This window comes from Buteo buteo, unplaced genomic scaffold (assembly GCF_964188355.1).
Source record: "Buteo buteo unplaced genomic scaffold, bButBut1.hap1.1 HAP1_SCAFFOLD_59, whole genome shotgun sequence".
NCBI classification, from domain to species: domain Eukaryota; kingdom Metazoa; phylum Chordata; class Aves; order Accipitriformes; family Accipitridae; genus Buteo; species Buteo buteo.
In genome coordinates, this window is record NW_027439225.1 from 440,814 (window position 1) to 450,343 (window position 9,530).

A 9,530-nucleotide genomic window follows, 5' to 3' on the forward strand; every position below is an offset into this window, starting at 1 on the left:
CAGTCTCGAGAAAGCATATGCCTGAGAAACAGAGGAAAACCAGAGTGAGGAGATGGGGAAGTCGAGAACGTTATTCGCAGTGGCTGCTCTCATTTGACCAGATCAAGACTGGCAGAGTGTTAGCAGAGGTATGGAATAGATGTGAAAGCCTCAGACGTTTCTGCCCAGCGGGTAACACTGTGGGATGTAAACGGTAAGGCTGCGTGCATTTTTTTCGCAACACGGTAAAAAGTGGAAGTTAAAAATACCAAATCCATCAGACCGAAAAGATTTCCATCCTACTCAAGTGGTGAGAGGAAAAAATCCTCTCAGGAGATTGAAAGAGAGGTACTCCATAAACACGCACATCTGTGGTTCCCAAGCCCATCATTCAAAACTTCTGTCATCAGTTTGTTTTCTCCCATGGGTCTTCTCCAATTCAGTAGCTGTCACTCCAGTTAAAACCGCAACGCAAAGCTGACATTTATTGAAGGTGGGCAGGGCCCTGTGAAGTCTACTGTGGCACTGCAGACAAATCTAAACATCATCTTTACTCACAAATTTCCATTCAGTTCAGTGAAAGCAGAATTGCCTCTGAGGTGTGGGAATAATAAAGAGAAAATTCTTCTTTCGGTTGCACTTAAGAACAGGCTTGCAGAGGCACTGGTGGGAAGCCTGCTGGAAACCAAGGGGCCGTGTGGAAGTCAAGGAAAGCAGAATATGCTTTCCACCACCTAGAAAAGGAGCATCTGGATGGGGGAGGAGGAGCAAGCAAGAGAGGAGGAGCTGAGACTTTGCCAGAAGAAATAGGAGACCCCTGTGGTGCTGACCGCCCAGGAGTGCTCCGGGATGTCACGGGGAGGCTGGCACGCTGGTTCGAAGCACAGACCGCTTTCCCCTGCTCCTTTTCCACGCGGGCACCAGGACACGGTAAAGCAAAACCCGGGCAAGGTCAAGCAGGACTTGAGTGGCACGAGTGAAAGGGACAGGTGCCCCAGTGATCTTCTCTTCTGTCCTGCCAGTCAGAGGTAGGGGTGTGTAACCGAAAAAGCTGGTCGAAGAAACTCTCTGAGGCTCAATTTTGGAGTTTTAGAAAGCAGGCATTCTTTATTGCAGCGCTGGATGCACAGGGGATTGTTCTGCCTATCGTGCATACCGTTACCTACAGCAAGGCAAGCTTATATTGTTCTAATCGTATACTTATTTATGTTATCCTTGACATAGTGTCCGCCCTTTGGGCCTGCGCAGTGTGGCTCATCTCTTTTTCCTAGTTAGCTGGCCTCGGCAGGTTTTAATGGCTGGATGCACCAATGTCTGTCCCAACGGCAGGTGGGGGACAGGGCCCTGCCCTTTGTGAGACCCCCAGCCCCTGGAGTGGCGGCTGGAAGATGGGTAGGTCAAAGGACCCTGATGGGAGCCCTGCAGGGCCTCATCCATTGGACCGACGGGCACCTTCCCTTGTCACACAGAGCATCTCATGGGCTGGAAAAGGGATGCTCTGGAGAGCTTCTGGCAAATCTCTGGAGAAGAGCTTCTCCCTGCCCCTCTCCCAGGGGCTTTCTCGGCTCTGGTGCCCTTCCCAAGGACAGCCCCACAGGTGGGTGCAGCCAGCATGGCAGGAAAGAACAGGCAGCAGCCACAGCGGTCAGCACGGCGGGAAAGCCAAGGATAAAGCCTTATCACCCAAGTGTGATAAAGCCTTAATAACCAAGTGTGCTGCTTCTTGGACAGGAGTATTCCTGCCTAAGCTCACCACACATTGCATTTCCCTGTGGCTTTCGGCAGGATATGAATGGCTCTTCAGTGCCGGTGGTCGCTCCCCTCTTTCAGTGAAAATTGCAGATTTTCTTCCTGTTGGACCCGCCTCAGTTCCAGTCTCTTGGGGGTTGAAAGCTGGCACAGCATGGGTGCCAGAGACGTTGCCACAGCTTGGCTAGAGTCCACAAGGAGGAGTCTGTCTTTAGCCACGATGGTCATTTCCAGGGAAAACAGCTTGTGGTATTGACCAGGACCCTATGTGGACAACAGAAGAGCAGGGATGCGGATGTTTGCCACAAGTCCAGTGGAGCAGGCTGCTCAAACACAGCCCACGGTGACTTTCTGTGCTGCTGGGCCTGTGGGGACAAAGGATTAAGCCTGAATTACCTGCATGAAATAGAGCTATCGCTAGCCTCGTGCAACGGCACCCAGGAGCTGGTCCTGAAAACCACCAATCCAGGACACGGAAAGCTTTTAACCGCTGTGGCTATTCTGGAATAGACTGTGCCGTGTGCATCCATTTCTATTAACAACCCTTCTCCTGCAGCCGAAAAGGAGTTTGAGATCTTGCTGATGGCTAAAGGGGGTTGGTGGCCTGGGACGGTGGCTGAGGCTTGGGGCTTGCATTGCCTGGGACCAGCTATGAGCACAGAGTGACAGAGGAAAGACTTTCCCTGGGGAAGAGGCACCAGGGAGCGGTTGAGGTGTAGGAAAGCTTCGCCCTGGTTTTGGCTGTAGGTGGAAAGCTCTGGATCAGCACGAAATTCTACGTCTCCTGTAGCATGGCACAGGTACCGAGTCTTCTGTTGGTACCAAGTAGAGGCAAAATGTCAGGCAAAGTGGCTCATTGAATGGGAATGATCTAGGGAAATTTACTTGGCTGTTACAAGCCCCATTGCTCTACAAGTTGAATCTTTTTTCTCTAGTCCTTTCTTTTTTGGAAAGGGGTGGCGGGAGGGGCATGGATAGATGGAAGGTAATTTATCTTCATACCTGCAAAAACACGCATTGTAGCAGTCAAGGCAGAATAGGCCTTTCTCACGTACCTTTTCTTTTCTGAACATGGTGAGTTCAATCTGCTGATCAATAGCCCACTGAGATCAATAGACACCTTGGATTTTGACCCTTTGGCTCAAGAGCTAGATGCAACCTCCTGTCATTGGTGTTTGCACGACTAATGCGGTAATCTGCGATCTTCTCCCTAATAATCTAGGCTACATACTACCTAACGCTCTGTGCGAGAGTACAACCCGATCCAATGTTACATGCAACATCAGCACTGTGAAGAGCTGTGACATTCAAATGAAAAAGGAGACATTTTGAACACCTTGTAATAGCTTGCAGGAATACAAAGGGGAAGCACTGTGTAAATAATACCCAAACCAATATGGATTTTTCCCCTAAATTTCTGAACCTCCTGTGACAAGTGATGGCCTATCAAAGTGCATGTTTGCCCCCACTGCGCTGCACCACGCGGGACCTGTTCACATTCCCTGGTCTGGGGGATGGGGCAGAGCAGACCCTCCGGCAGCTTGCAGGTGGCACAGAACTGGGAGGAGAGGCTCCTGCGCCGGAGGGTCCTGCTGTCAAGCCGGGGGATCTTGACCGGCTGGAGAAAGGGGCTGACGGGAACCTCCTGTAGTTCCCCAAGGGGAAGAGCAAAGTCCTGGAGACCTGGGGACGAAGAAGCCCTTGCGCCAGTAAATGCTGGGGGACACCCAGCTGGAAAGCAGCTGTGCAGACACCTGGGGTGATGGTGGACGCCAAGTGGAGCGATTTCGAGCCAGAAAAGTGCCCCTGGGGCAAAGGCGGCTCCCTGCCTCCTGGGCTGCAGGAGGCAAAGCGTTGGCAAGAGGTGGAGGGAGACGGTCCTTCCCCTCTGCTGGGTCCGTCCAGCCCGCCCGGGGCTCCCCAGTGCCAGGCAGAGACGGCCATACTGGAGAGAACTCTCACCCACTGGGTGGGTGCCCCTCCCACTTTCCGTTGGGCTCAGAATGTTGGTCGTTGGGCTTAGAATGTTGGTCGTTGGGCTTAGAATGTTGGTCGTTGGGCTCAGAATGTTGGTCGCTGGGCTCGGAATGTTGGTCAGTTGGAGCCCACAGCCGCCAGAGACAGCAGCACGGAGCTGTGCTGGCACGCAGGAGCGCTGGGAGGAGGCAGGATCTGACCGAGCGGCACCGAACCGGCACCGGCACCTCGCCTCCCATCCCCGCTGTCGCCGACTGGCCCGCGTCCTCGGTCCACGGCGAGGGTCCTCCTCTCCCGGGCAGGATGGGCCAGGCCAACTGCTGCTGCGGCTCCAGGTGAGCTCTCCCTGTGCCTCGGGGGCACGGCCGGGACCCGCGGTGGCAGCGGCCTTTCTCATGCCCGCCGCTCTCTGCTCTGCAGGGAGGCTCTCGCCGACGCCGAGGCGGTGCTGAGCGCGGACGTGCGGCTGACCCGGGGCCGCAAGAGGAGCGAGAGACGCCTTCTCCTCCTCCAGGAGGAACTGGTGATCGCCAAGTTGCAGTAAGACCCTCAGAGCCCAGCTGCCTTTCCCCCAGCCCTGGCCCTGGCCCCGGGGCAGGGACACCCCGGCACCAGCCCCAGGCCCCGGCACCTTGGTGGGTGCTGGAGGCGCCCATCGCTGTCCGTCCGTCCGTCCCAAGGGCAAGTGGGGGACGGGGCTCTGCCCGGGGGGATCCCCAGGAGGTCACCTCCAGCTCACCGCCTGCCTCTCCTCTCTGCTCTCTGCAGACGCGGCACCAGCCTGCGCCCACAGCTCCGCCTGGCCCTGGACCAGCTGTGGGTGCTGAGCGGCGGAAAGGAGGCGGCGGGGGACGAGGAAGAGGAGGAAGGCGGCGATGAGGACAGGACCTCCATCCTCCTCGTCTGGCCCAGCGGCTCCTGCGTCGCCACTTTCGGGTGAGTGCCACGGCCGGGCGGGAGACGTTCCCAAGCACACCCGCACCATCGTGAGAACGGCGTCTGCCCTGCGTGCAGAGCCTGGGCAAGGAGCGAGCAGCACGCCGGCAGGGAGGGATGGGGGCATGGGCAGGTCCCGCATCCCCTTTGGGTCCCCAGAAGGGGAGGGCGAAAGCAGCTGCTCTGGCAGGACATGAGGAGCCAGGGCTCGGGCAGCGCCTCTGTCCTGCCCCACGGGGCTTCGTCCCGCTCCGGCGTCCTTCCTTCCTTCCCCACGGGGCTTCATCCCGCTCCAGCGTCCTTCCTTCCCCACGGGGCTTCATCCCGCTCCAGCGTCCTTCCTTCCCCACGGGGCTTCGTCCCTCTCCGGTGTCCTTCCCCACGGGGCAGGGCTGCGCAGGCACCCGCCTCTGCCCACGGGCTGGGAGCAGCAGGGCCTGCAGGGCCTGACGCTGGTTCTCCTCTCTTTCTGCAGCTCCCGGGCGCTGAAGGAGCTGTGGGTGGGCACGCTCCTGGGGTAAGCCGCGGGGATGCTGCAGGTGCAGCCGGACGGGGGAACGCAGCTCCTCAGCTGGGGAGAGGTGCCCCCGTGGCTGCCGGCAGCTCTCGCTCGGGCAGAGCTGCCGCAGGAGGGAGAAGAGGCAGCTTGGGGCTCAGCCAGCTCTCTCCCTGTCCCTTCCCGGTGCACAGGATACCAGAAGGAGCCAAGAGAGCCCGGGTGACGCCTGTCCCGTCCATCAGGCTCCTGGAGAAGGAGCTGGGCCGCCGCCACACCGTGAGTGCCTGCCCGGTCTGGGCTCTGCCCCCGAGCCCTGGTCCTCCAGCCGAGCGAGCGGCAGAGGCATCGCTGCTCACCTGCCTCCGCTCCTTCTCTCTTGCCCAGTGGAGGACATTAAGCGCCGGGAGCCTGGAGAGGCTGATGGAGGGCCAGGCCGAGGTGAGAAGGGCTGCCTTTCGCCCGCCTCTGGCTGTGCCGGCACGTGCGGCCAGTGGGGTGAGGGATGGAGGGAAGGGTGGTGCCGCTCGGGGAGCGGAGAGGGTTGGGGAGCCGCCGGGAATGCCGGCACATCCTGGCCGGCGGTGCTGGGGGGAAACCTGCCCCGCGGGGCAGAGAGCCCGGGAGGGCAGAGGGTCCCGGCTCTGCCACGCTCAGGCTGCCGGTGCCGGCTGGCAGCTCGCCGGCGGCCCTTTGCGCCGCGGGGCTGCTCTCTGAGCGCAGCCTGGTTCTTGCAGGCTGGTCCCAAGCAAGGGCCTCCGACGGTCCCGCCGAGCAGCGGAGGGGGACTTTGCCACGCACCGGGTGAGTTTCGGGAAGAACGGTAAGCTCCTGCAAGCGCTGGAGCTGTGCTCACTTGTCCCTCGAGTGTCGCCATGCAGGTTGGGCAGCCCGAGGCAGGATGTCACCTCCAGGAGGAAGGAAGGACGGACACCCGCTGGGCAGCGGCCGCTGGACGTGGTTCTGCGGGGACACGGAGCCTCTGCTGCTGCCCACAGCTTGGAGGAGGACAGGGCGAGGGCTGGGCCAGGCTCTCCTCTCCTGGTGGCGTGCCGGCTCTCAGGAGCCTCCCAACTGGAGCTGCTGAGCCGGAGCTCGGAGGTCCAGCTGCTGGCTCCCTGCCCGTCCTGCTGCACCGCTCAGCACCACGCTGCGGGCAGGGCAGGCCCCGGGAGCGCTGGCCCGGCGGTCTCCGTTGACGGGCTCTTGCTCGGCTTTCCTTTGCAGCAGGAGGGAGCAGCAGCAGGAGGAGGAAGAGGAGGGGGCTGCCCTGGCCCTTTGCTCATCGGAGGACCCCGGCCGCTGCCCAGGCGCCAGGGCAGGTGGGCTCTGGCTGCAGCAGGGCGCTCTTTGGCCAGCCCCTGGCAGCCCTCTGCGGGGAGGACGGCTCCCTGCCCCAGCCCATCCAGGTAAGCCAGCCTGGCCGGGGGGGTCCTCAGCCCTCCAGATGCTCCCTAGAGGTGGTAGGAGCCCTCCCTCCGGCTGCTCCACAGGGGACACGGGCGTCCCCAGGAGCTGCGGGGATGGCGGCTTGGGCTCTTCACCCCCAGCAAGGAGCCCGCTCTGGGGCAGTGCTCTGGCCACCGCTGTCGGAAGGCAGCTCCTCGGCCAAGCAACTGTCCTCCTGCCTCTCCTGCAGGAGCTGCTGGCTGTCCTGCGCCGGGAAGGACCGTCGACGGAGGGGATATTCCGCAAAGCTGCCAGCGGGACGGAACTTCGGGAGCTGCGGGAGGCCCTGGACCGCGACGCCGATGTCGACCTGGGCAACCAGCCTGCACTCCTGCTGGCCGCCGTCTTGAAGGTGAGCGCTTCTGACCTGCGGCTGGAGGAGCTCCTGGCCGGCCTGGAAACTTCAAAGGCTCACCCAGAGCCCTTGGCATTGCAGGACTTCCTCCGAAGCATCCCCGACAAGCTGCTGGTGACCCACCTCTACGAGGACTGGATGGCAGCCATGGAGAGGACCAGCAAGGAGGAGAAGGTCTCCGAGCTGAAAGCGTAAGTGCGGGCAGCAGCCTGCCTGTTGAGCAGGAGCCCTGGCCGCTGGCTGAGAGCACCTGGAAAGCTGGGCAACTCAGCCGCTGGCTCCCCCCTGCCTTGGACAACAGGCCTGGGCAAAATCTGCTTTGTCAACCTAGTGTCCCTGTTCCCTCAGGGTGGCCGAGAAGTTGCCTGCAGCCAACCTCTTCCTCCTCAAGCGGCTGCTGTCCCTCCTCCAGCACATCGGCCGCAACGCAGCCACCAGCAGGATGAGCTGCAGCAACCTGGCCATCTGCCTTGGGCCAAACCTGCTGAGCCCACCCGACGAGGACCTGCTCCCGCTCCAGGCCATGCTGGAGGTGACCGAGAAGGTGCGCTGTGTTGGCAAGCCGGCTGCAGCCTTGCCGGCCTATCCGAGCTTGGCTGCTCAGAGGTCCCTGGCTGCCTCCTCCCTTGAGCAAATGCCGGTGGGGTGGCTGCCTGCAAAGGCAGCCCCGCAGCCACAGCCATCTGTGCAGAGGCAAGGGTCGGGAGTGGGAAAGGCTGCTTGGGACAACTTCAGGCAGCTGGGTTGAGAGCAAGGGTTTGATGTGTGCAGGTGAACACGCTGGCGCTGTTTATGATTGAAAATTGCGGCGACATTGTTGGGGAGGAGGTGGCTGGCCGCTCCTGTCCATCAGCTGGGGAGTCGCCAGCCCCCACGGACGGAGCCACAGGTATGAGGAGGAACTGAGGGCTGTCCCAGGCTGGGGCTCGGGATACCAGAAACCTCAACGTCAAGAAGAAAACCGGTGTAGGGCTTGGGGTGGGTTTTGCTTTAGGTGTGCTACTTCCAAGGCGTCACTGCTGCACATGGTTTTGCTTTCTAGACCTGCCTTTGGAAGAGCAAAGTGGCCCTGCAGGCAGAGGAGACCAGGGCCACCAGGCAGAAGCCATTCTGCATGCATCCCCCTCTCTGGGTGTCCTCAAAGGAGCTGGGGGAGACATGGTGGCGGAGTCCAAAACGACAGAGGTATGTCAGCTCTGCTCCACAAGCACCGTGACAGTGTCTCTCGGGTAGGAGGGTAGTTTCTGAGGAGGCCAAGTAGCTGCTGGGCCTCCTCCGGCCAGCCGATGGCTTGTGTGTTTGGGGTTCCTCCTCCTCCCCCACGGAGTCATACGTTGTATGGAAAACTGGAAAGGTCCTTTCTCAAATGCATTAAGCATGTGCTTAATCCAACCAAATACCTACAAAAAGACAGCGGGGAGTAGCTGTCAACTTGAGAGGGCTTTTGCTCGGATCCTACTTCATCACAGTTTCATCAAGTCTGTTTTGGGGCAGGTGGACTGTGCAAAATGTGGATGGATGATGCAAAGCAGCATCTTCCCCAGAGAGCTAAGGTGGTAATTTGGCAAGCAGTCCCTTACTACTCCAGGCCGTCCCTTGCCACCCCTGAACTCCAACAATTCTGGTTTAGGCACCTCCAGCTTTGCCTCCAGCCACCCTCGAGAGCACGGCAGAGCCCCTGCTACGCCCGCAACAACTGGGCAGCCTTTCAGAGGAAAGAAGGTAAAACGAGTCACTTTGGGTTAAAATCAGAACTGTCTCCGCTGGATCGTGGCCTTACCTATCTAAGCACACTGTGGGATGGAAAGGTTTGCAGGCTCTCCTCGGGACAAGGAAAAGAGAAGGAACCGAAGGAGGAAACAGGCCTGGGGAGATGAAAGCTGTGCAGAAAAAAAGAAGAGGAAGAGAGAAAACGTATTGGGGGATCGCAGACGGAAAAGATGCAGGAAGGTCCGGCAGGTCGAGAAGCCCAGGTGCGTACCAGGCTCTGCTGCTGCGCAGGGTCTGGCAAGAACCCCGTGGCCGCTCCCCAGGGGCTCCCCATCGAGCCCTGCTGCGTGGCACAGGGGCCCTGTGCATCTCTGCGTGCGCACAGCTCTCTAAGGGCATTCCCCGTGGGGATAAGGCGCCAGAGCCCTCCCCTCGGCAATGCCAGCCGTAGCTCGCTCTCTTCTGGGCTATGAGCAATTCCTCGTCAACGGTGTTCCCCAGAGAGAGGGCAACCAAACCCTGCCTCTTCCTGCCGCTGTGCATTCAGCAGCGCTCTCTGACTCTGTCCTTGTAGGTGCCGTTTTCCTGTTACTGGCTGAACCCCTGTGAGTCCTGGGCCCACCCCCCACTGCAGTTGATGTTCTCAATAAAATGATATTTTCTCTCTTCTGAGTATGTCTGCCATCGGCTGCTCTGGAGCGGGGAGCTGCTGTTTGGGGATGACCCCTCGGGGAGGAGTTTGGGATCGTGCCTTGTCCCAGCATCCTTGCCGGCGGGCACGAGGGCTGAGTTCAGGTGCTTCAGGAGTGAAAGCAAGGCACAGAGTTGCACAGGAGGGTGGAGGTTGGAAGGGACCCGTGGAGCTGCAACTGGTTACCC

The 9,530-nt window shown here is 60.0% G+C and overlaps 1 protein-coding gene across 1 annotated transcript; it reads left to right on the forward strand.

The window, feature by feature from the left end:
- The first annotated feature begins 3,490 nt into the window (after positions 1-3,490).
- On the forward strand, positions 3,491-9,292 carry LOC142027824 (T-cell activation Rho GTPase-activating protein-like). The gene is made up of 9 exons (XM_075022026.1): positions 3,491-3,528; positions 5,332-5,416; positions 6,777-7,132; positions 7,290-7,485; positions 7,713-7,830; positions 7,984-8,126; positions 8,572-8,663; positions 8,750-8,914; positions 9,226-9,292. Exons 1-9 carry the CDS (start codon positions 3,491-3,493, stop codon positions 9,248-9,250), a joined length of 1,218 nt encoding a protein of 405 aa, XP_074878127.1. The 3' UTR covers positions 9,251-9,292.
- Positions 9,293-9,530: the final 238 nt, after the last annotated feature.